At 39.6% G+C, this 26,700-nt stretch overlaps 1 protein-coding gene across 1 annotated transcript in view; it reads left to right on the top strand.

Moving 5' to 3' along the window:
* OSTF1 (osteoclast stimulating factor 1) overlaps positions 1 to 26,700 on the top strand; it is an 81,148-nt gene that overhangs the window by 37,796 nt on the left and 16,652 nt on the right. The window contains exons 3-4 of the mRNA XM_049770812.1: positions 2,533 to 2,579; positions 22,656 to 22,706. Of these exons, the coding sequence (XP_049626769.1) occupies positions 2,533 to 2,579; positions 22,656 to 22,706 (98 nt within the window). The remainder of the gene's footprint in view (positions 1 to 2,532; positions 2,580 to 22,655; positions 22,707 to 26,700) is intronic.

Genomic DNA, 26,700 nt, shown 5'->3' with positions numbered 1-26,700 from the left:
AATGTCTGAATCTGTTCACAGATTCTTTTTTTTTTTTTTTTTTTTTTTTGGTTTTTGGTCCACACCCGGCAGTGCTCAAGGATTATTCCTGGCTGTACACTCAGAAATCAATACTGGCAGGCTCAGGGACCACATGGAATGCCAGGATTCAAACCACTGTCCCTCTGCATTCAAGGCAAATGCCCCACCTCCATGCTATCTCTCTGGCCCCACAGCTTTCCTTTCTAATGACTATACTATTGATGAATTACAGAGGATTTTTGTCTGCTTTTCATGAACACTTCATTCTCTCCCAATTTCTTTTCTTTTTTTTTTTTTTTTGGTTTTTGGGCCACACCCGTTTGACGCTCAGGGGTTACTCCTGGCTATGTGCTCAGAAATCGCCCCTGGCTTGGGGGGACCATATGGGATGCTGGGGGATCGAACCACTGTCCGTCCTGTGCTAGCGCTTGCAAGGCAGACACCTTACCTCTAGCGCCACCTTCCTGACCCCTCTCCCAATTTCTAATGTTATAAACCAGCATTTCTCAACCATTTCCTGACCTTGCCTCCCTTCCAACATTGTTTCCTTCTTGTGCTATCTTCTCTTTCTGCTGGTTTGCCAATTTCCTCTCCCACTCCATTTGCATGATTTTCACTTGTGACTCGCTTGGATATTCTGGGTGCTTATAGAGCGCCATGTGGCCCCTTATAAAGAAATACTCTTCTATGCTATCATTCATTATGCTAGCTATTAGTCCCATTGGCAGTTTAAACTGACATGAAAGAATGTTTGAATATTAGATTCTTAACACACTAATTTAAACAATGGGTCAGAAGCTATGTAGTACTAATGCAGATAGTGAACTTCTCCATGTGCATGACTATTGAACTCTTCTAAACTTTTTGCTTTTCTTTTTTATAAAGAATGTTTCCAATCCTTAATTCATTCTTCTTTTTCATTTAGTAAATGACTTATGTGTCTAGTATGTGCCAGGTATTGAGCTAGGTACTTGAGTACTTAAGTGGCAATTTTAAAACAAGACACCTCTCTGCATATTGCTTACATCAACAGAGGGTTCAAAGTATTCACTCTCCATAAATGTGTATGTACCTACAAGCTGTATGCTTAACATATTATGCTGTTGTAAGATATATTCCAGTAGAAATGAAAAAGAAGACAAAATAGAAGTAATTTTGAAGCAAGCTTCCTATATTTTACCATGGATACCACTGTTCTAAATCATGCTCTTAGCTAAATGGTTGTTTTACATTGTGGAAACCTACTGAACAGGCAGTCTTTGTATTCTGTTATCTCATCGAAATCCATATATTTGATTAAAATATCTTTTTGGTCCTATCTCTTGGTTTCCCCATCTATTTGTATTTTTTTCTTTACAATAGAGTATAGCAGGTAGGGTGCATGTCTTGCATGCAGCTGATTTAGGTTCCATACATGGACATTCGTCCCAAAATCCCCACCAGGAGTTATAATCCCTGAGCACATTGGGAAAAAAAAACAAAACCCAAATTTTTATTAAGTTCATACTATATCCTGGGTAGGTAAAATAGAATAAATTGGGATCAGATGGATCAGGTAGACAAATCCATGATTCTAATTCAGAATATTATAAATTATGCAGAGAGAGGCATATAGAAGGGGACATTCTTTTGCAAAATGAGGGCCACTCCTTTTTTGGGGAAGGGACCACACTTGGGTGTGATCAGTGCATATTCCTTCCTATATAGTCAGGGACCACGTATGGTGCCAGGAATTGAACCCAGGTTGACTGTGTGCAAGGCAAATGCCCTACCCATTCACTGTACTAAAACTCCAGACCCTGAATGAAGGCTATTCTTATATCATCATAGCTCAAGTTTTGTACCCTTTTTTTATTGGATGGCTTAATGAATTACAGTTTTATGCAATAGTTAGTACAGTTTTTTGTATTCTTCTTTTGGAAAATGTTAAACCAGTGCTATAAGAATATTAAGCAACTGTCAGTTATCATATGAGATACCACTTTGTGTTATTGCACTGACACCAGCACATACCACCAGTGGTTCACACTTAGATGTCCCATTGGACAAACTACCAACAGAAATGGGTTTTGTTTATATGCTTATACTTTAGTTTGGAGCTGGCAACTAAAGCATAGTACCATTAATGAAGCCACCAGATGGCTTGAAACAAATTGAAGCTCCAGCTGACATCAACCTGTTAAGCACTCACCATCCTATTTTTAAACTCTGATTTAAGGCTGAAAGGACAGACACTAAGTACAATTAATTACCTAGCTCCTGTTGTTTGAGAGAGGAAGCAAAATTATTTCCCAGGGGTGTCTTTATTTGCGCTTTTACTTATTAACACATATTTTAAAATTACTCCCAATGTAGAAAAAGGCATTTAATTTTCTTTCAAGGACTTTTATTGGGTATCCTAAAGAATTTGGTATTAAATAATGTATAAACAGAAGAAAGTGCTGATTTTAGCGCATACTTAGGAATGAAAGAATTAGTCATATGTTACTGTGTTTTTTTCTTTTGTTTTAGGACAAGTTAAAGTGTTCAGAGCTTTGTATACATTTGAACCCAGAACTGTAAGTACTCAGTTTTAACTTTCATTACTTTTTCTTTAAACTATATTCAGAAGTACTCAGGTGCCCGCAATTGAATCTAGGCTTTCTGTATGTGTCCATTAAACTGTTTTTTTCCTACTCAGTTTTTAATCTGTTAAATGGACATAAAAAAATCTGGGATGTGACTCAGAGATTGATCCTGGCCTTGCATGTTTAAAACTCTGCATTCCATTCCTAGGAATGTGCACGTATTGGCGCACACGCACATGCACACAAAGATACACGTTAGCATGTGCGCGCATGATGATTTTCCTTGACAATTCTCTACCCCAAATACCTTTCCTTTGCTACATCTATATTCCCTATGGACCCAAAAGCATAATGCAGAAAAGATATTTGCATTCCTGGTTTCATTGCAGGATAATAATGATAACAATAATTATAATAACCCAGAATCTGGAAACAACTGAAGTTGTCCAAGAACAGATGAAGGGAGAAAGAAACTGTGGTTGGGATACACAATGGTAGTAAGAAATGACAGAATCAACTGGAAAGCCTGTCTAGAGTACAGGTGGGATGGAGGGAGATTTGGGACATTGGTGGTGGGAATGTTGCACTGGTCAGGGGGGATGTTCTTTACATGACTGAAACATAATCACAATCATGTTTGTAATCAAGATGTTTAAATAAAGATATTAAAAAAGAACAAATGTACTAAGTATAAAAAAGAAGTGCAGATACTGAAGAAGAAAAAAAAGAACTTACAGAATCATGCAATCTGTTTTATGTGACTGGATCTGGAGAGTATCATGCTCAGTGAAGTTGGTCAGGAGAGACCAACACAGAATGATCTCTCTCAGATGCAGGATATAAAGAGACAGAGTAGAAAAATAACAAATGCCTAAAGGCAGCACAAAGGAAAGCACAAGAAATGGTCTTCAATAGGACACTTGCCACTGGAGTGGTGAGGTAAAGGAGGTGTGAGAGTGTTGAGGACTGGGAAGAGAACAGTATGACAGTGGTGGAGGGAAGTGGTCACTTAGGAGGAGGGGTTGCTAGAAGGTCATGCTCTGCATGAAACCATAGCAGCAATAGTACTGTAAACCACATGCCTACAATTAAAACATTTTTTTAAAAGTGCTTATTATAGAGGCCAATTGGTGGATAGGTGGGAACAATGAGGGCACTGATAGAGTGAAGTAGATACTAGTGTGTGAAGGGGTTGGTTTTGAAATGTTGTATGCCTGAAAGCCAGTCATGAAAAACTATGTAGTTCAGGGAAAGTTGAAAAAAAAAAAAGGATGGTGGGGAGGAAAAGAATAGTATTGTGGATGTTTTCATTTCACACTAAAGTGTAGAGGTGTGAAAGCTAAGTCATGGGGTTTATTCTCATGTTGTTCTTGTCTCGGGGTCATGCAATTCATCCTGTTTCTTCTCACCTGTGCTCTTATCTGCTTCCAAAATCAATCCATCACTTTTTATAAAACTCAAGGCTCTGTCTTAGTCATCTTCCTCATGTCTCAAGTGACCCTCCCATCTGCCTCAAGCTACATCATAATGACATCCTCTCCTTACTGGCCAAAGTTCCTAAGCAGAAAATTATGTATGCAATTTCCAAGGTTATAATTTCAGTCTCCATCTTTAAGTCCACGTTTACCCATGGATGAGTGAATATCAGTTATTTGCCAGAGACTGTTCTGGGGCTTGTGGATAGTGCAGTGACAACAAAAAGGGTAAATTACAATGGGAATTCCATCCTATTGGGAAAAGACAACAAGCAGACAAATGTATGTGATGTCACATTCAGAACCTGCTAAGTGCTTTGAAGGAAAAATAAGGAGGCTTTGTACAAATAGGGGAGTAGAGGGAAAGTGTATTTTTACTTGTGGAAAGCCAAAGATGGCTTTTCATAAAGGAGGCATTTGAGCAAAGACCTAAAGGAAGTGAGAGAACAGAAGGAACAAGTGTTGGGAGCCTGAGGGACAATACAACAGATAGAGCATTTGCTTTGCACATAGTCCACCTGGGTTTGATCTCTGGCATCCCATATGATTCATTCCCCAAGCCACCCAGGAGTAATTCCTAAGTGTAGAGACAGGAGTAACCCCTGACTTAGTCAGGTGTGGCCCAAAAATATAAAAATAAATAAATAAAAGAAGGAACAAGTGTGAAGAGAAGCTTTGGTGGATTCTAGAAATGACAAACAAGGGAGCGGGAGAAAGTGGATGATTTAGGGAAGTCAGATGGAGAGGTTTCGTAGATCTTAGAGGGACCTTGAGGCTCATTTATATTTTGTTCTGGATCAGATGGAAAGTGTTCAGAGGGTTTTGAATACAAGAGTGACACTCTCTGAGATGAGGGAAACCCTCTGGGAGTATAAGAATGGAAGTGGCAAAGAAAGAAGCCAAGCAGGGAAATATTTTCTCAGTGGCTCTTCTCTCTCCCATACAAGACACTAGAGCCATCCTGTTATGGGCAAGGGATTTTTTCAGGGTTTAACCAGAGCCAGCACTTAAGAGCAAGTGGCCATTACACCCATCTCCAAATCCCAAATTTAGTTTTTCCTTGCTGTGTGATTTCACTCAACCTTGAGGTCATTGTTTCCCTTATTTGAAAATGGAAGTAGTATTAACTACCCTCGCCAGTAGCTGCTGTGAGCATGAAGTGAGGTAAACATAAAAAGCCTGTCTTTTGGTGATTACTGTTCACTGAGCTAGCTAATGTGTGACTCCTGTACTTACTCATGAATTTTTCCGGAGACTGTAAACCAAACAAATGTTTCTCAAGCACTCAAAGAAACTAGTTGTGGAGAGATAAGTCTCTGGTTTTTATTTTCCTCACTTAGAAGTTATGATGAAATTTTTGCTGTGCTGGTGAGGATAGGAAATAGGAGCTTATTGGTGAGGAGTTACTGCTGCCATGTAACTCCAGCTCTGTAGCTGAACTGATGAAATTAATTTTCTCAGAATTCCAGGGGCTCAGAAGTACAATATAAGGCTGTTAGAACAATTTTTTTTTGTTTTCTTTTATTTTGTTTGTTTTTGGGTCACACCCGGCAGCGCTCAGGGGTTACTCTTGGCTCTACGCTCAGAAATTGCCCCCAACAGGCTCAGGGGACCATATGGGATGCCAGGATTCGAACCACCATCCTTCTGCATGCAAGGCAAACACCTACCTCCATGCTATCTCTCCGGCCCCACAGAACAATTTTCTTCTGAGAGCACTCTGGTTATCTTGCACATAGCTGCTGCTTTTTTTTGTTTTTGTTTTGGTTTTAGGGCCACAGCCAGTGACAGTCAGGGGTTACTCTTGGCTATGTGCTCAGAAATCACTCGTGGCTTAGGGGACCATATGGAACGCCGGAGGACTGAACTACAGTCTGTCCTAGGTCATCCGTGTACAAGGCAAATGCCCTACCGCTGCGCCACCTCCCCGTCCAGACAGTGAACTGTCTTTCTTCTGGAACATTTCCTCTCCTCTACCTGAGTCAGCTAGACTATGGCCAGCTCAGGTTTCTCATTTGATTATCATTATACATGTGAAGGCCCCACCTCCAAATACTGTCACTTTTTGAGGTACGGAATATTAAGACTATAGTGTATGAATTGGGCACGAGGAAGATGCAAAAGTGTGTGCACAGCCTGAAATTGATGATGTCTGCTGTTAACAGAGAGGGCTACCACTTCTTTTTCTGCCTCTGATGGTCCTCATCAGTTGCCCTTTTTTTAAGGGGGAGGTTTAGAATGTTTTATTTAATTAGAGAACTGTGATTTACAAACTTATTGATAGTTAAATTTTAGGTGTATGATAGTCTAGCACCAATCTTACCAACAGTGTCAACTCCCTTTACCAGTATCCCCAGGTTCCTTCCTGCCCCAAACCCTGCCTTCTTGACAGACACATTTTACAGTTTGATGGTTATATTTTATATCTCGTGTTTTCAGTGTCATTGAGTCTATGTTTTGTATGTTTTGGATCTACCACTCCCTCACACAACCAGTATACATGAGGCCCTTGACCCTTGGTACCCAAATACTTCCCTTACTCATCTTCTTTCTTCCATCCTCTATTTCTTTTCCTTTCTTTACTCTGGGGTCAAAAGCGATGTGCTCGTCCCTCCCCACCCCACCCCACCCCCTTTTTTTTTTTTTTTTACTAAATTGCATGTCCTTATCCAGTTATTTTTTTTAATATAATTTTTATTTTGATCATAGTGTCTTACATATTGTTGACAATAACATTTTAGGTACATATTTACATAAAATCAGGGGGGATTCCCATCCCCAAATTGTCCTCCCTACCCCTCCGTTGTTGTCCTACCTCCCATTTCCTCTTCCCTCACCCCCAGGGCGGCTAGAATATGTGGTCCCCTCTGTATCCAACCCACTACTTAGTAGTCTTGCACCTGTTTGGTCTTGATGCCTCCCTTATCTCCCCCTCTAACTGTAGGCAGGACTAGCTAGTTCAAGTTGCGTGGTTTTGCCTGAGAAGGAGAAGATAAATAAACTGGGGTAAGAATCTAATACTCCCAAAATGGGTGGAATCCTTCTAGAGGCTCTCATCATCGATTTGGGAGATGAAGGAGAGAAAGAAGGTGAAACACTCCACCAGTACCAAAAAAAGTGTCAATTATCCAGTGAGGACTCCAGCTATATCGATAAGCACCACAAAAAAACAGCCGAAAAACAAAGCAAAACAGACAGACAAACAAACAAACAAAAAACAGAACAAAAACAAACAAACAAACCAAAAACACGCCATGGTCTTGAAATAAGAAACATGGCATAGCACATAACGAGGGAAAAGAAAAGAATAGAAAAAAATAAGTATAATTGGGGACGACGATTTCAATAATCACACCCAAACAGAGAAATCGACCAAAATAGATAGGTAAATAAAAATAATAATAACAATAATAAATGAAGGTAAAAGATATATATGTATATGTATATATATATATATATATATACACACACACATATATATATACATATATATAAAATACCAAGTTTTTGTGCTTTTTGTATTTTTGTTTTTTCCCCTCCTGCCCTGGCACAGTAAATATTGGGGTCATTCGAAAAGGAATTCACATGGCCTAAGAAATATGGGGTTTCTCCGTCCTTGGAGTATACTGTCATGGGATCAGCTCCAGACTTTGCTCAGGATCATTTATTCTCCTGGTGGTGTTTTTTGGTGTGTGGAAGACTTCTGTTCTGTCCAGGGTGATACACTCAGAGCTCTGTGTTTAGAGGTCTCAGTATCTGCACAGATCCTGAGGTAGGACTTATGGTGAGGTCAGTCTTTGTGGTTCTAGAGGTTCTGTTACCTCAGTGTCGTTTTAGTCTATCTTCTGTGGTTGGTGACCTTGGTCTTTGCACTGAACCTAGGATGGCACCTAGGTTAGCGTCTTTCTTTGTGCTTCCAGAAGGCCCATTCTGTTGCAGTTGTCTCTGTCAGACCTTTGGGACTGGGGATCATGCTTATTGTGCAAGTCATAGTTCAAACCCTAAACTAGGGCTTTTTTATTGGTCCCAAGATGTATACTGTCTGGTCGTGGTTCTAGTAGCCAGTCACCTGTAAGTCACGATCTTGGCTTTTGGACCTACCAAAGGGTGCCGAGTCTTCTGGTTTTGTCTTGTCGTTAGCTGGTAAGGTAGGCTAATCTGCTCTAAGGTCAAGTTGTTCACATTTTCCTCTTTGTCAGGATATCATGTTAGAGCTGGTCCTTGTTGTTGACCCCGCAGTATTAAGGCTGTTCCGGATGGAGTTTGTTTCCTGTAGCTGTTGTGAAGAGCTGTGCCGATTCTATGTCTGGGATCCAGGGTTCAAGGCTGGATGAATGGCATCTAATCATCTGAGGTCTAAGTGATTCCACATGACATATTTTCAAGGTAGGAGATACCCCTGTATTGTAAACAACTATGAGTTCCCATCTCTAGTAGATAAGAGCTCTTTTTTTTATATGTAAGGTTTCCCCATTATTTAGTGTGTCTTTGCAGGGGGAGGTGGAGCCACATTGTATTGTCGGTGTGGTTGGGGGTGGACAGAGGGGATAACAGACACAGGTCACATACCCAAAAATGATAAAAAAAATATATATATAATAATTATAATAATAATAATAATAAAAATAAAATAAATAAAAACGTATGTGCTCACAAATGTATATATAGGACCAACATTTAAAAAAATAAATAAATAAATTTAAGAGGAAAAAAAAAAAGAACGAAAATGAGTTAGCGAAGTTTTTAAAGGACCAAAGTGGTGCAAAAGACTACCTTACATTTGGGGGAGAGCAGATAACGAAGTGGTGTATTACAGGTCTTATGCCTATGTTGGAAGTACAGTTTTTCCCATTGTCTTTTGGGTTTTTCTTGTGATGTGTGGGTTCCCAGGCATCTTCCTATCACACCCCCTGACCTTCTTCAGGTTGGTAAAAATTTGCGGCAGGGAGGTCTTGGAAGAGTTCTTGCATTGGGGATACTTTTGGACCTAGGTCCGGTTTCAAGAAACAGTCCATGTTAGGGGGAGTTGGTAGGGAGGGCCTCGCAGCATGAGTCCGCAGGGGAGTTGGCTGTCTTTTCTTGCCCGGGACGAGGTGTGGGTTTGACTGGGTGTCCCTTCTCTTGGGTGCTGGGTACTGGTTCGTTGGGGTAGGAGGTCGATCTTGTTGCCTAATAGATTAAGGACTGAGGGTGAAGTGTTTTAATATAGAGGGAGGTCTGGATGGGATTGAGGGGTGGAGGGATAGTTCCAGAGGGGGGAAAGGGTAAGGTGTATGGAAGGGGTAGGGAGGGAGAAAAGAGAAAAATACATTAGAAAGAAAGGGAGAAGAGAAAGGATAGAAAGTAAAGAAAAGCATAGAAAAGAAAAAAATAACCAAGAAAGTGGTGAGAAGAGAGGAGAAAATAGCAAGGGAATGCTGGTTTGCTTGAATGTGTTCAGTGAATAGAGCATGTAGTTTGGGTCTGTACGTCGCTGTTACTGCTTCGGTGGTCTGACTGGTCACGTGCTTGAAACCCTAAAAGAAGGTAAACCTAGGGATAAAGTGTATGTTAAAGAGTTTTCTCAGGGCCAACTCGTAGTGCAAACTGGGTATGGTATCTCGTGTGGTATCCCGAGTTGCCATCTTAGCTTGTCCGCCCTTTGTATCCAAGAACGCCTGTGGACAGAAAAGCTGAGAGGTTATTTTAAATATAGTAAGATAGAGGCATTAATACGTAGTTTTATGGGATGTTTCCATTGGAGCCAGTGGTTTGCCTTGGTATTCTTTACCTGTGTTCCTGTATACAATCTCTACATGATTATTATGGGCCATTATTGTAGAAGGTTAATTACGTACCTGTTCTCTCTATGCTGCTGTTCTGGTGTTGCTGTTTTCTTTGTGGTATAATGTGTAGTCGCGAGTTTGTGTTGTTCCTTTTTCATGTGTTTTGGGCACTGTTCCGAGGTATATGTTGACTATTACAGTGGTTGGAGTTTCTACCCTGTTAGACCCTGTTATTTGATTGTTAAGTATTAGTTGTGATTGAGATGTATGTTCTATGTGCTTCAGAATAGTGCTACCATTCTGTGTTTATCTTTTGTCTTCTGACTTACTTCGTTTAACATAACATGATCTAAGTCCATCCACGTTGCTGCAAAATCTGTGATTGTATCATTTCTGACTGCCATGTAATATTCCATTGTGTATAGATGCCACATCTTAATGATCCATTCATCTGTTGTTGGACATCGCGGTTGGTTCCAAGATTTGGCTATTATACTGAGTGCTGTGATAAATAGTGGGGTGCACACGTATTTTGGAATGAATGTTCTTCCAACTTGGGGGTATATACCTAGGAGTGCAATTGCTGGGTCAAAAGGGAGCTCAATTCTGAGTTCTTTGAGTACTCTCCAGACTGTTCTCCATAGATGTTGGACTAGGGGGCATTCCCACCAGCAGTGGATGAGAGTTCCCTTCATACCGCATCCACGCCAACAAAGATTGTTCTCAGTATTTTTGATGTGAGCCATCCTCACTGGTGTAAGGTGGTATCTCATTGTTGTCTTGATTTGGATCTCTCTGATGATGAGTGAAGGTGAGCATGTTTTCATGTGTTTGTTAGCCATCCTTCTGTCATCCTCAGAGAAGTGTCTATTCATTTCTTCTCCCCAATTTTTTATGGCTTTGTTTGGTTTTGAGGGGCTCAGTTTTCTGAGTGCTTTGTAAGTTCTAGATATCAGCCCTTTATCTGATATGTCTAGTGAAAAGATTTTTTCCCATTCTGTTAACTGTCTTCTTGCATTAAGTAAGGTTTCTTTCGCCATGCAGAAGCTTTTTAGTTTGATGTAGTCCCATTTGTTTATGTTTGTTGCTAAGGTTCTTGCCATTGGTGCTCCATTCTCAAAGACCTTTTTGATATATAGGTCTTCGAGTGTTCTCCCTATTTTATTCTCAATAAACTTTATAGATTCGGGTCTGATTTCAAGGTCTTTGATCCATTTTGAGTTGACTTTTGTATAAGGAGTGAGGTATGGGTTGATTTTCACTTTCGTACATGTGGTTTTCCAGTTGTGCCAACACCATTTGTTGAATAGGCTTTCTTTGTTCCATTTCAGATTCTTGCCTCTTTTATCAAATATTAGTTGGCTGTATATCTGGGGGTTTATGTCTGGGAATTCTGTCCTGACCCACTGGTCTGAAGTCCTGTCTCTGTTCCAGTACCATGCTGTTTTGATTACTATGGCTTTATAGTATAGTTTCAAGTTAGGTAAGGAGATTCCACCCAGCTTCTTGTTTTTCAGTATGTGTTTGGCTATCCTGGGTCTTTTGTGGTTCCAGATGAATTTTGTTAATGATTGTTCTAATTCTTTAAAGAATTGTGTCTGGATTTGGATAGGGATTGCATTAAATCTATATAGGAGTTTGGGTAGGATAGTCATTTTGATTATGTTAATTCTACCTATCCATGAGCATGGGATGTTCTTCCATTTCTTTAGATCGTCTTCAATTTCTTTCTGGAGTGTTTTGAAGTTTTCCTGGTATAGGTCTTTCACTTCTCTTGTAAGGTTGATTCCTAGATACCTGATATTTTTTGATACTATCTTAAATGGAATTGTATTTTTAATCTCTCTCTCCTCAACTTCATTTTTTGTATATAGAAACGCTACTGTCTTTTGTGTATTGACTTTGTATCCAGCCACTTTGCTGTATTGGCTGATTGTTTCTAGGAGTTTTACTGTGGACTCTTTAGGGTTTTTAATGTATATCATCATATCGTCGGCAAATAGAGATAGCTTGTGTTCCTCTTTCCCTATTTGAATTCCTTTGATTCCCTTCTCTTGTCGGATTGCTATTGCTAGGACTTCTAAGGTTATATTGAATAAGAGTGGAGAGAGTGGACAGCCTTGTCTAGTTCCTGACCTTAGTGGGAATGCTTCTAGTTTCTCGCCATTAAGTATAATGTTGGCTGTTGGCTTTTCATATATAGCTGTAACTATCTTGAGGAAAGTTCCTTCTAACCCTATTTTTCTGAGTGTCTTTAACATGAAAGGATGTTGGATTTTGTCAAATGCCTTCTCTGCATCGATTGATATGATCATGTGGTTTTTGTCTTTCGTGTTGTTGATGTGATGTATCAAATTGATTGATTTGCGTATGTTGAACCAACCTTGCATTCCTGGTATGAATCCCACTTGGTCGTGATGTATGATCTTTTTGATGAAGTGCTGAATTCGGTTTGCTAAGATTTTGTTAAGTATCTTTGCATCTATGTTCATTAGTGAGATTGGTCTGTAGTTTTCTTTTTTGGTGGTGTCTTTGCCTTCTTTGGGAATGAGTGTGATATTAGCCTCATAAAAAGAGTTGGGGAGGATTCCTGTTTTTTCTATGGTTTGGAAAAGCCTATGGAAAAGTGGTAGTAAGTCTTCTTGAAATGTTTGATAGAATTCACTTGTAAATCCATCTGGGCCTGGGCTTTTGTTCTTAGGGAGTTTTTTAATTACGTCTTCAATTTCCTCTGAGGTGATTGGTCTGTTTAGGCTTTCTAGATCTTCCTTTTCCAGTCTTGGAAGAGGGTGTTTGTCTAAGAATCTGTCGATTTTTACTGGGTTCTCTAGCCTAGTTGAGTATAGTTGTTCATAGTATGATCTCATGATATGTTGTATTTCTTGGGGTTCTGTTGTAATCTCTCCCCTTTCATTTGTGATCCTGCTGATTTGGGTGTTTTCCCTCTTTTTTTTGGTGAGTTTTGCCAATGGTTTGTCTATCTTGTTTATTTTTTTGAAAAACCAACTCCTGGTCTCATTGATTTTTTGTATTGTTTTCTTGGTTTCGATGTTGTTTATTTCTGCTCTGGTTTTTATTATTTCTTGCCTTCTGGTTGTGGTTGGATTTCTCTGTTGCTGTTGTTCCAATTCTTTGAGGTGATCTTTTAAACTGTTGGTTTTGTTATTTTCCTGTTTCTTGACATAGGCCTCTATTGCTATGAGTTTCCCCCTAATTACTGCTTTTGCTGTGTCCCATAAATTTTGACATGTTGTCTCTTCATTGTCATTTGTCTCAAGGAATCTTTTTATTTCTTCCTTGAGTTGTTCTTTGATCCAGCTGTTGTTGAGCAGGATGTTGTTTAATCTCCAGGTACTAGTTTTCCTCCATTGCTTCTTCTTGACATCAATTTTAACCTCTGTTGCATAGTGATCTGAAAGGGTACTTCTTATGATCCTTACCTTTGTGGTCTTATATAGGTTGGCTTTGTATCCTAATACATGGTCTATTCTGGAGAAGGTTCCATGTGGGTTTGAGAAGAATGTGTATTCTGCTTTCTGGGGATGGAGGGCTCTATATAAATCTATTAGCCCTAAATCTTCTAATTTTTCATTTAGAGCTCTTATTTCTTTGTTATTTTTCTGTTTGGTGGATCTGTCCAGTGGTGATAGTCGAGTATTGAGGTCCCCTACTATTATCACATTTCCCTTCATGTGTTTCTCCAGGTTTGCCAGTAGTTGCCTCACATATTTTGCTGACTCTACATTAGGTGCATAGATATTGATCAGGGTTAGTGTTTCTTGATCTAATGTTCCCCTGATCAGTAAGTAGTGTCCCTCTTTGTCTCTGATCACTTTCTTGAGGTTGAATACAATTTGGTCTGATATAAGAATGGCTGTCCCTGCTCTTTTTTGTTTTCCATTGGCCTGAATAATTACTTTCCATCCTTTTATTCTAAGCCTGTGCTTATCCTGTAGCTGTAGGTGTGTTTCTTGCAGACAGCAGAAGTCCGGTTTATTTTTCCTAACCCAGTTCTCTACTATGTGTCTTTTAAATGGAGAGTTTAGTCCGTTCACATTTAGGGAAATTATTGATAGAGAGGACTGTTGTGCAGTTGTATTGTGTGCAGTGGTTGTTGTTACAATCGGGGGTTTGGATTGTGTAATTCATCTCTGAGTAAGTCGCTTAGGATCGGCTTAGTTTGCACAAATAGTTCAAGTTCGTTCATGTTTGAGAATGTTTTTAGTCTGCCCTCCCATATGAATGATAGTTTTGCTGGGTATTGGACCCTGGGTTGGAAGTTTCTTTCATTCAGTCGTGTAAATATGTCATTCCACTGTCTTCTTGCTTGAATTATTTCAAATGGAAGATCCGGTTTGATTCTTATGTCCTTTCCTTTGTACTTGAGGTTTTTTTTCTCCCTTATTGCTTTTAGGAGTTCCTCTTTCTCTTTGTTTTTTGCCATTTGGATTATTATGTGTCTTGGTGTGGGTTTATTAGGGTCTATTTTATTAGGGACTCTCTTGACTTCCTGGATTTGTCCTGAAGTGTCTTTCCAGAGTGTGGGGAAGTTCTCTGTTATTATCTCCCTGACTACCTGTTCTTCCCCCTTCCCTATTTCCTCCCCTTCTGGTATACCCACAATTCTTAGATTGTTTCTTTTGTCTTTGTTCATTAGATATTGGATTTTTCCTTCCAGTGCTTTGCCTTTTATTTCTTTGTTGGTTTCTTGATCTTTTTTTGATTGTAGTTTTCCTTCGAGTTCTTCGATGTGCTTCTCCAACTCTGTGTTTCTGCTCATAAGACTTGCTACTTTGTCTTTTAAGTCCTTCACTTCTTTTTGTATGGAATCTCTCATGTTCTTTGACATTTCTTCTTTAATTTGGCTGATTCGTTCGTCCATGGATTTCTTATACTCGGTTGCTAGGGTTTCTTTCAATTCTTTTATTAATTCTTGCATTTCCTTCCTCATGACAGCTTTTAGGTCTTCTTCCCGTGGATCTGTGCGTTTTGGTGGACTTGGAAATTTGATAGGGTTTGTCATGGTGTCTCCAGTTATTAGCGATTTCCTTGCTTTACGCATTGTTCTTTGTATTTAATGGTGTATTTTGGAGTGCTGTGGCTTCTAATTTTGGCCTGCTTTGACCCCTTCCTGAAGGTGTTTCTAGAGGGGCCTGTTGGGTGAGTTTGTTGAGCCTAGCCCTTTCTCCTCCCCTTTGCTTCCTAGAGTTCAGCCTTCCTGCTGTGGGTCTTTTCCCTTTTCTGCTCCTTATTTCTGTCAGCGGTGCAGTTCCACTCCTGGCCACAATGGTTACTGGCACTGTTGAGCCTAGCTCTCAATCCCCCCTCCTTTCTCTGGGAGTCAATGGATTTCCGCCCCCTCCAAACCTCCCTTGAAGGAGTTCCCTCAGTCTACCCTTTCAGGCTCTGCCCTCACCCTTGGGGAGTCCCTGATCCACTCCAGGGCCCAAGGGGGTGGATTGCTCTAGGTCACCTGAGAGTCCAGATAGCTGGCCCTATCTCCCCCGACTATTCCGGTTGCTCAACTTGCCTTTCCAGGCGCCCACCCGGGGGAAGGGACTCACTGGGGGGGGGGGGGAGTCGGTCCTGACGACAAGGAAACAAAGTCTCACCCAAGCCGCACAGGAAACAAAGTCTCCCCCAGGCCGCACAAGGGAGCAAAATCTCACCCAAGCCGCACAGAAAACCCTGTCTCCCCCGAGTCGCACAAGGGAGCAAAACTCTCACCCAAGCCGCACAGGGAACCAAGTTTCCTCCGAGCCGCACAAGGGAGGGAACTCTCACCCAAGCCACACAGGAAACAAAGTTTCCCCCGAGTCGCACAAGGGAGCAAAACTCTCACCCAAGCCGCACAGAAAACCCTGTCTCCCCCGAGTCGCACAAGGGAGCAAAACTCTCACCCAAGCCGCACAGGGAACCAAGTTTCCTCCGAGCCGCACAAGGGAGGGAACTCTCACCCAAGCCGCACAGAAAACCCTGTCTCCCCCGAGTCGCACAAGGGAGCAAAACTCTCACCCAAGCCGCACAGGGAACCAAGTTTCCTCCGAGCCGCACAAGGGAGCAAAACTCTCACCCAAGCCGCACAGAAAACCCTGTCTCCCCCGAGCCACACAAGGGAGCAAAACTCTCACCCAAGCCGCACAGAAAACCCTGTCTCCCCCGAGCCGCACAAGGGAGCAAAACTCTCACCGAAGCCGCACAGGGAACCAAGTTTCCCCCAAGCCGCACAAGGGAGCAAAACTCTCACCCAAGCCGCACAGAAAACCCTGTCTCCCCCGAGTTGCACAAGGGAGCAAAACTCTCACCCAAGCCGCACAGGGAACCAAGTTTCCCTCCAGTTATTTTTTATAAGTGAGCTTATCCTGTGTTTGTACTTCTAGCTTTCTTTACTCAGTATCCTGGATGGAACTGGCAGACATTATTAGTTACTTTTTAAGGTTCCTTAACTCCTGAGGTTGATAGCAGAGTAGGGGAGACTGTCCTTTCCTGTTCTTCTGGATGAGTAGTAACTAAAACATTCTACCTTCTTCATTCCAGTCTGGCACCTGACTTCATCCAGTTTGAAGTCTGCCATGGCATGTGACTCTAGTTTCTCATGACCTTGTGTCTTTCCTTGGTTTTGTCCACAACACCTCCATTTTGTTGATTCTTCAGCTGGCACTACTAAAAATGTGGCTTTGCTCCCATAGCTTCCTTCCATCTTTTCTTTGGCATAGGACAGAGTCCTCTGTGGTTCCCTGCTCCTTCCTCTTAGGAATCTTCCATTTTTGGATTTGACTCATAGAAAAATCAACTTTGGACACTTTCCTGACTCAGGACATTGCTCTACTAAGCTCTGCACTTGGCCAGTAAGTTCTTCTCACCAGCACAGTTGGAAGATTGGGGTGGGGGTGGCTGGTGAAGGGAGGCAAAAGTACATAGGTTCAGAGTATTAGGATCCACTCCATTCTTCTAGGAACATGTGATCTGAGAAATTTGGAAATGGCTTGATCTCTAGTGACTCACAGTGAGGTGAACTAAGCATAATAATCATATAATCTTAGAGAGAATTTAATGAGATAAACTGTTTCAATGTGCTGTTACTATTAAGGAAGTAGACAATGTTAATGCTGGAAGGAATTGTGGCTTCTGTATTCACAGACATTTAACAAGTATGCTTTTTTGGGGGGACTTTTGGGACCACAGTCTAGGGGGGTCATGGATTCAGTTTTTCAGTTATTATTCTACCTCTAGATATGGAAGCATAGTGTCTAACTCTGGTCTTGGTGACTCACTGAACAGACAGAACCATGGGCAGCTTCACATTCTGGCTCTTCCTGCCAACCTCATTCTTCATGTCTTGCTTAAAGACAAGGCCTGACACCAGCTATTCTTGGGTTTTTCTTATTTCTTAGCCAACACCAAGTCTAATGAGAACTATATGAACTGAGAACTGTAACAGAACTATATGGACTGGATAGGGTAGTGTATGGGTCTGTGTTGATGGAGAGAGAACAGCATTTCCTATGTGCTCAATGTGTGACTGTGCATTTACTATGTGCTCAATGTGTGACTGATTTCTAAAGGGAAATCCACAGGACTCTAGGCCACTGTGTAGTGTTTGCTGGGCTACTTTAATTTTAAGGCACATGCATGATAAAGGAATTCTAGATGAGATTTAAAAGTAGGAGCTCACCCCTGTCACTGATCTCTGGCAAGTTCTTCCACCTCTCTGAGCAACCTGATTATGAAATGGAGATTACAGATTATACCCAGGACTGAGCTCTGCCTTATCAGTTGTGAGGATCAAAGAAGGTCAATGTATTTTGCACATCTAAGGAGTTGCTTTTATTGTGCTGCATCATGTAGAAGTGGAAAATTTCCACCTTTTAACTAAATTTTGATTCTGTGACACCTACTAATGTGATACCTTGACAACTTGTATATGAGAGAAGACATAGACAGTGGAGAAGTGACTATAGAATTGGACTGTCATGGTATACTGTCATGTATACTATGTACTGTCCATGGGCAAATTTCTCATTTCCATCATGAGCATAAGAATATCACGTGTAGGAGCTGGAGCAATAGCACAGCAGTAGGGCTTTTGCCTTGCATGCAGCTGACCCAGGATGGACCTTGGTTTGATCCCCGGTGTCCCATATGGTCCCCCAAACCAGGACTGATTTCTGAGTGCATAGGCAGGAGTAACCCCTGAGCATCACTAGGTGTGGCCCAAAAATAAATAAATAAATAAATAAATAAATAAATAAATAAATAAAAATCACCTGGGAGACCGGAGTGATAGCACAGTGGATAGAGCATTTGCCCTGCACTTGACTGACCCAGGTTAGATTCCGGGCATCCCATATGGTTACCCGAGCTTGCCAGGAGCAATTTCTGAGCTTAGACCCAGGAGTAACCCCTGAGTGCTGCTGGGTGTATGCCAAAACCAAGGGGGCGGGGGGGGGGGAAATATTATGTGGGCCTACAAAGCCTGCTTTGAAAGTTGAGGCTACTAGTTTGATTTTTTTATGGACTTGTCCCATTTGCAATTCAATCCCTGACACCATATATTGGACCTTAAATAGTGCCAGAAGTGATTTCAAGCACAGCTGTATATAGCCAACTCCCCAATAAATAAATAAACAATTAAAAAAAAACCCTGCATATTAGACTTGTGTTTTTTTCTTTTTATTACTTTGTAGGGCTTCAGATGGATACATTTGAAAAATTTAAAAAGTATATTTATAGTCTTTCTGTAATTTTTTTTATAAAATATATACTCTCAGTGCCCACAAAATTATTGGTTTGAGGATGGTAATATTTCCTAGAATATATGGAATGGGAATGAGAATATAAGCTAAGTTTGTACCAACAATATACTTGTTTTGATTATCTGGTGGTTCTTCAAGGAGAGAGGAAAGGAGGAATGTGGTTAATGCCAGAAAACAAGCCAGAAATAGAGAATTGCTTACTTGATTGTGTCACTGTTTTCCTATTTCTGTTCCATCGGAATGATGCCAGGAATTTAAAAGGACATCCTCATCGAACAATTTACATTACGTGTCCTGCAGTGGTTATTTAATGGAGACTGTAAATATTGTTGGCAAAGCCATCACATTAAACTTTTTTGAAATTACCTTGCTGTCGATGACACTACTCAGTTTGAAGAATTGGGTAGGCTTTCTTGTCTTGGTTAAGACAAATTTCCCTTATTTTGGAGGGTATTTTATGGGTAATGTATGCCTAGAAGCTATTGGATTTCAAAGGAAAAAAAAAAAAACTGTTTAGTCTCTTCTCAGAATAAAGCGTCAGAATGAGACTTTTTAACCTGGCTGAAATCAGCCCCCTATTCTTATTGCCTCAGTTAAAGTATAAATCTGACCTAATATGGGGCTTGTGGTGGACTCCACTGCTGAACAGTAGCCATTAATTTAAAAACTGAATCAGTGTGCAAAGTTTCAAAACCATGATACTTAAAAAAATTTTCTAGGGGCCGGCGAGGTGGCGCTAGAGGTAAGGTGTCTGCCTTGCAAGCGCTAGCCAAGGAAGGACCGTGGTTCGATCCCCGGGTGTCCCATATGGTCTCCCCCAAGCCAGGGGCAATTTCTGAGTGCTTAGCCAGAAGTAACCCCTGAGCATCAAATGGGTGTGGCCCGAAAAACCAAAAAAAAAATTTTTTTTTCTAGATGATGTGCTTTACCTAACCACACAAAACAAGAATTACTTAAAAGACTGTAAGAGTTTTAACTACTTTGGCTTTATTACCATTTTTAAATTGACATCAAATCTCTATATTTGAAATTGACCCTTCTAAAGTGAACAGCTCAGTTCATTAGTACATTCTTTTTGGGTTTTTGTTTATTTGTTTCATTTGTTTTTGGGCTATACCCAATGGCACTCTGTTTATTCCTGACTCTGCGCTCAGAAATTACTCCTGGCAAGGCTCAAGGGACCATATTGGATACTGGGAAATCAAACCCTGGTTGGCCACTTGCAAGGCAAACGCTCTACCTGCTGGGCTATCACTCTACTCCGAATTGGAACCTTTTTTGTTGTTGTTGTTGTTGTTTTTTGTTTTTTTTGGGCCACACCTGGCAGTGCTCAGGGGTTACTCCTGGCTGTCTGCTCAGAAATAGCTCCTGGCAGGCACTGCCAGGATTTATGGACCATATGGTACACTGGGATTTGAACCAACCACCTTAGGTCCTGGATCGGCTGCTTGCAAGGCAAACACCACTGTGCTATCTCTCCGGGCCCAATTGGAACCATTTTTAAATGCATGACACAAGTCTGATTCTGTGCAGCTATATATGTTTCACAATAGAAGCCAAAGAATAATAGATAGATGTTTTAAGTGGCATTTTAAAGTAACAGAACAATTTTTATTATCATTGGTCATTATTTGCTCACTTTTATATTTAAAAACATACTACATTTAGGCATATATTTTATTTTTTAAAGTAAGATACAGTTTTGGATTTTTTTTTTGAGGGGTGGAGCACACTGGTGATGCTCAGAGGTTATTCCTAGCAATGTGCTCAGAAATCGCTCCTGGTTTGGGGGGTCCATATGGAACGCGAGGGGATTGAACCATGGTCTGTACTAGGTAAGCGCATGCAGCGCAAACATTCTACTGCTTGCACCACCACTTCAGCCCCAAGATACAGTTTGATATTTGGGAAAAGTAATAATGATGATATAGATGAATTTTGGATTTTATTATGAGTACAGTTGTTCTTTACAGCTAGAGGAAATTAATAGAAAAATAAATAGCTAAGATTATTTTACTAGCATAATTTATTTACTGTCATAATTTTCATAGAATAATAACTAACCAGAAATATAAAAGTTGTTGGTTTCCTTGATTTTTTTTTTAATTTCTATTTTTGGTGCTTGTGGTGGAGCCCAGGGTTTTGTACATGCAAAGCTTGTGATTGAGACGCTGGAGCAATAGTACAGCAATAGGGCATTTGCCTTGCATGCCGCTGACCCAGAACAGACCCAGGTTTGATTCCTGGCATCCCATTTGGTCCCCTGAACCTGCCAGGAGCAATTTCTGAGTGCAGAGCCAGGAGTAAACCCTGAATGCTGCTGGGTGTGACCTCAAAACCAAAGCAAACAAACAAATCTGTGACTGACCTCTGATCTACAATCCCTAGTCAAATGATCTGTTTTCATAAATTATTTTCCCACCAAAATTATGCATGCCTATGATGGGAAATTTATAAGTTTCTCTACATATTTCATGGGTAGTTATGATCTTATGTGAAATTTTGTCCCCTACTTGCATTTTTCACTGTGACTACATAAAAATTTCTCAGTATATGAGATATACTCTTAGGAGACATTCTCCTATTTACTCATACAATCATATTGGCGGTATTATGAATGAAAGGGAAATTATTTAATTAGAACATTAGGCTCAATTAGGAGAGTTTCCAAACATTTGGCTTGTAGAGGCCAGAGCATATATTGATCATAGTCAACTATCCCTTGGAGCTGCTTATGACTCTGGACTGAGTAATTGCTATGTATTAACATAGCATTAACTATTCTCCAATATGAAATGTTTATTCTCCCTGAACATAAAGATATAAGGATGATTTTCTCAATTTTCTCAAAATTGAAAGCTGTATTGGTAAGAAAATGTTAGAGGGTGGAGTATTGGAACATTGTATAACTGAAACTCAATCATGAATAGTTTTGGAGCTGTTTCTCATGGTGATTCAATAAAAAAATTATTAAATTTTTTTAATGTGGAGAAAAAAACTTTTTTAAAAAGAAAATGTTAGGGGCCAGAGTGATGGCACAGTGATAGGGTGTTTGCCTTGCACATGGTTGACCCATGACGGACCACAGTTCGACACCACCCCCCCCCCCCGCATCCCATATGGTCCTCCAAGCCAGGAGTGATTTCTGAGCGTATAGCCACCGGTAACTCCTGAGTATCACCAGGTGTGGCCCAAAAACAAACCAAAAAAGAAAATGTTAAAAGATTGAAGCTAATTACTTAAAAATGTGTCAAGTTGGGCCAGAGTAATAGCATAGTGGTAGAGCATTTTTCTTGCATGCGGATGATCTAGGACAGACCTGGGTTCAATCTCAGGCATCTCATATGGTCCCTGGAGCCTGCCAGGAGCGATTTCTGAGCAAGAGCCAGGAGTAACCCCTTTGTACCACCAGGTGTGGCCCAAAAAACAAAACAAAAAAAAAAGTGAAGCTTTTAATTATTTTTACTGGTTCTAATCCTGGACATTATTTTTTTATGAGAAAATATACATTTTTAGAATTTCTTTAAGGAACAGTTATATTTGTATTGTGTTTTGGTATAAGAAAGAATTATATTAGTATTATATTTTTATATAAAACATCTTGCATATTTTATTATAGAATTATTTATTATAGAATATATTTGGGAAATTTTTTTATTTTATGTGTCATTCTTTAAAGTTCCACATGGAAATGATTCAGCTAATACATGTACTACTCAGATATTTTGTTATATTTTGTTAGCATTTTATGAATATTTAAACATATAAAACCTCATTGTTGGGTTAGAGAAATATCACAGAGGATAATGCACAGATCCAATCCAAATTCTTTTCCTTGCACCTCATTTGGTTCTCCAAGTACCACTAAGAGTTAACCTTGTACACAGGCAAGTGTAGTCCCTGAGCACTGCTGGGTGTGACACAAAAGCCCAAAGAAATCAAAACAAAATAAAACATACAAACAAAATAAAGCCTCATCATTTATAATACTTGGGGAATTGAAATTAGGTAATTATTATAGTTATTATATTGTTTATAAAAAATCCATAAATCAAACCTTTTCTCTTTTAGCCAGATGAATTATACTTTGAAGAAGGTGATATTATCTACATTACTGACATGGTAAGCCAGATAATTTTAGTGATGATACATATAAACTGAAGTATAATGTAAGACATGTTCAAATGTGTATCTATAAAAACAAAATACATTCTAGTTATATTCATTTTTGCATCATTTTTATAGTATAAAGTTACAAATTACTGTGTCCTCCAATAGAAAAATAGTTTAATAAATTTTGAAATATCTATGAGTAGAGTATTTTACAGTATTATAAAGAAACAAGAACTCGAGCCGGAGTGTAGTCCAGTAGATAAGGCACTTGCCTTGCATGAGACCTACCTGGGTTCTATCCCTGACATTCTATATGGTAGCCCAAGCACGTCCAGAAGTAATTTCTGAGTGCAGAGTCATGAGTAACTCCTCAGCACAATTGGGAGTGGTTGGAAAACAACCAAAAGGAACAAAAACTGTCTCTATGCCTTATTAAGTGAGTGAGAAAAATGTGAGTGATATGGCATTATTTCAGTACAAAAGGGTGAGAGTATATCCATAAATCTCTTTTCTTTAATTGAAATAAAAGGTCAAAGGAAGAGTCCTAAGAGAAAAATTTAAATGTTATTTTTTCTGTGATGGAGAAAGGAGATAGAAGATTGGCCTTTAAAAATTATACCTTATTTCATCTTAATTTGGAACTATGTAAACCAGGGGTCTCAAACTCAATTTACCTGGGGGCCGCAGGAGGCAAAGTCGGGGTGATCCTTGAGTGCAAAGTCAGTATTAAGCCTTGAACATTGGGGGGTGTGACCCAAACAACTAAAACAAAACAAAACAAAACAAAAAGATTCCTCTAGGGCAGGGCCACAAAATGTTGTACGGAGGGCCGTTTGTGGCCCGCGGGCCACGAATTGAGACCCCTGATGTAAACCTTTACATAGTTATAAGATTAAATTATAAAAGTGATTTCTGAATATTCAACAGCATCAAATGAATCATGAATCAAATGATGATACATACAATTAAGTATTATATTGTGTTCAAGGTCACTGGCAGAACCACATAGGGTAGAACTGTTTCAAGTGACTATAAAACTGAGGAGTTGCACTGAACCTTTCTAACAATAAAAAGTGAAAGACAAAAAGGAGATTATTGTTTATTTTGTTGTAGAAGTATTAGTACTGCTGTTCTCAGATTGTTGCATCTATTTTATAGTAAAAGTGAACCATTGGGCTGGAGTGACAGTATTACTAGTAGAGTGCTTTCCTTGTATATGACTGACCTGTTTTGGATCTCTGATATCCCATATGGTTTCTGAGCATGGCCATGGGTGATTTCTGAGTGCAGAGCCAGGAGCTACCCCACTCCAAAATTAACTCCATGTTCCCATGGAGTTGGAAACAGTGGGTACAGAGATTGTCTTGTATATGGCTGACCCAGGTTTGACCACCCAGCATCCCTAAACCCCACCAGGAGTGGTTCCTGAGCTCAATCAGGCTAAGCCCCGATCAGAGATGTGTTTCTCCACCTCCCCGCTGCAAAAAGCAAAAACAGAAAAACAGCAACACCAGCACCCCCCCTTCATAAAAAAACTACAGTGATGCTAAGAATTAGGATTCTCAGCTTGATAGAAAAAGAAAAAAATTATAGATTATCATTGAAACTAAAGTAATTCGTACTATGGCATATTGTCTTCTATTTAAAATAGCATGAAAATATTTCATACTCTACTTTGAAAAGGCCTAGGGGAAAAAATGACCAATCAAAGAGTAATAAATGGAGCCATATGCCTTTAAATGATATTTGGAACCAGGAGGTAGCAATAGTACAAGGCAGTAATAGAACATCTTGTTACTGTCTGAAGCAAGAAAACTACCATTGACTGTTATTAGAAAGAGGAACTAAGCTGGAAGTTGCTTCCACATGCTAAAAATAAGAGTTGTTTAGGGTAGCAATTCTTAAGGATTGAAACACATTGACCATATTTAAGTTTACGATCTCCTAATGATACTTAAAAAATGATACTAGTATCATTGGCTGAGCAATAGAACAGGGAGCAAGGCACTTGCCTTGCACAGGGCCTACCTGGGTTTGATCCCCAGCATCCCATATGGTCCCACAAGTCCACCAGGAGTGATCACTGAGTGCAGAGTCAATTGTCAGTCTTGATCACCACTGAGTATGATTAATCTACACACAAACACTCACACACTCACACACACACACACACACACACACACACACACACACACACACACACACAAACCTAGCATTATTGATCATCTTGAGACACTATAAGAAAACCAACTTTGGGGTCAGATAGTGAAGTGGATAGGGATCTTGCCTTGAATGTGGTTGACCCAGGTTCAATCCCAGGCATCCCGTATGGTTCCCCTAAGCACTGCCAAGAATGATTCCTGAATACATAGCCAGGAGTAACCCTTGAACAGTGCCAGATGTGCCCCCCCAAAACAAACAAAAAATAACCCAAAAACAGACATCTAAATTTCTATTTTGACTGCTTTAAGGAAAATAGTTGGCAGTTATTTATTCTGCCTTTCCTCTTTGAGTTTCCTTTTAGGGTAATGAAAGAAAGATGAGGAAAAGAAAAATACTCTAGTCATTTAAGTAAATAGGGAACAAGACAATTTGGATGTCACTACTTTGCAACCTCTATAGCTATTAATAATATAATAAAAGAGACAAGTTGATATTATTTATACCAATAGAAGAAATTAATTCTGTCTATGAATTGGTCTTGCCAAAAAATTCAGTGTGGATTTATTTATTTTGGCTTTAGGGTCATATCTGGTGATGCAAGCACCCTACCTGCTGTACTAACTTTCCAGCCCTCAGTGTGAATTTCATTCAGTCTCTAGAACTAAGGACCAGTTTATATTCAGTAAAGAGAATAGAAGAGACATTCAGTAATAATGCAGGAATGCAACAAGCAAAATTCACACTGAAGCTATATAGAATAGAAAGGGCTTTTTCATCAAGTATATTATGAGTTGTGAAAAAATAATGAAGTGAGACTTTAAAGAGACTAACAAGGCAAATCTATATTACATGGCCCTTTTTTGAATTCCCAGATTGTAAGGCAGGAATCCAAAAATTTATTTTGAAAATGTGACTATTAAGCTCAATATTGACAGTAAAGAATTATTGTTAAATTTATTTAAAGTAGTGATAATAGAATTATAATTATTCACAGAAAAACCCTTATTTTCTAAAACAAAGTAAAATATATCTGTAGTTTATTTTAAAATATTAAGGAAAGGAAAGATGAGGATGATAGTGAATATGAAACAACTTTGGGTAAGAGTAAATAATTTGTGAAATTGGGAGGTAGGTACAAGTAGGTACATTATACTCTCTAAATTTTTAGGTTTGAATTTTAAAATAAACGTTATCTCCAGAGCTGAAACAGTTGTACAGCGAGTAGAATGTTTCCCTTTAACATGGCCGAATTGGGTTTATCCCTGGCATCCCGTATGACCCCCTGAGCATATGACCCCTAAGTGTATAGCCAGAAGTAACCCTTGAGCACTACCTGGTGTGACCCAAAAACAAACAAACAAAAAAAGTTATCTTCAAGGGATAAGATGCCTTGCATTTGGGTAATTCATTTTTCCATCCCCAGTAGTGTTTATGGTACACAAACACTGTCAGGAAGAAACTGACCCCTGAGTACAGAGCCAGAAGTAAGCCCTGAGCACTGTAGAGTATGCCTCTCTACTCCATCCCCCGCAAAAGCTGTTTGTAAAATAAATATAAAGATGAAAGAAAGAGAACTTTAGAAAAATATAAGAACAACTTGACACTTAAGGGAAATTAAGTTCTACATCAAAGTTTCCTGTAGGTAGTCTGAACTAAATGTAACTTTTTTGATTTGTTTTGTGTTATTTCTGATTTGTTTCATTGTTAAGGCCCCAAGATGAAATGTGTTTACTATGTGAATACTTGTAATATAATGATAAAAGGAAGGAACATCTATAGCTAGATTGAGTAACCTTTATCATTGTGACCAGGGCCAGTGGATATTTTGTAAAACTGGTAT

This window comes from Suncus etruscus, chromosome 3 (genome assembly GCF_024139225.1).
Source record: "Suncus etruscus isolate mSunEtr1 chromosome 3, mSunEtr1.pri.cur, whole genome shotgun sequence".
In the NCBI taxonomy this organism is placed as follows: domain Eukaryota; kingdom Metazoa; phylum Chordata; class Mammalia; order Eulipotyphla; family Soricidae; genus Suncus; species Suncus etruscus.
Note: the sequence above shows the minus strand (reverse complement) of the source record. Positions and strands in the feature narration are given on the sequence as shown.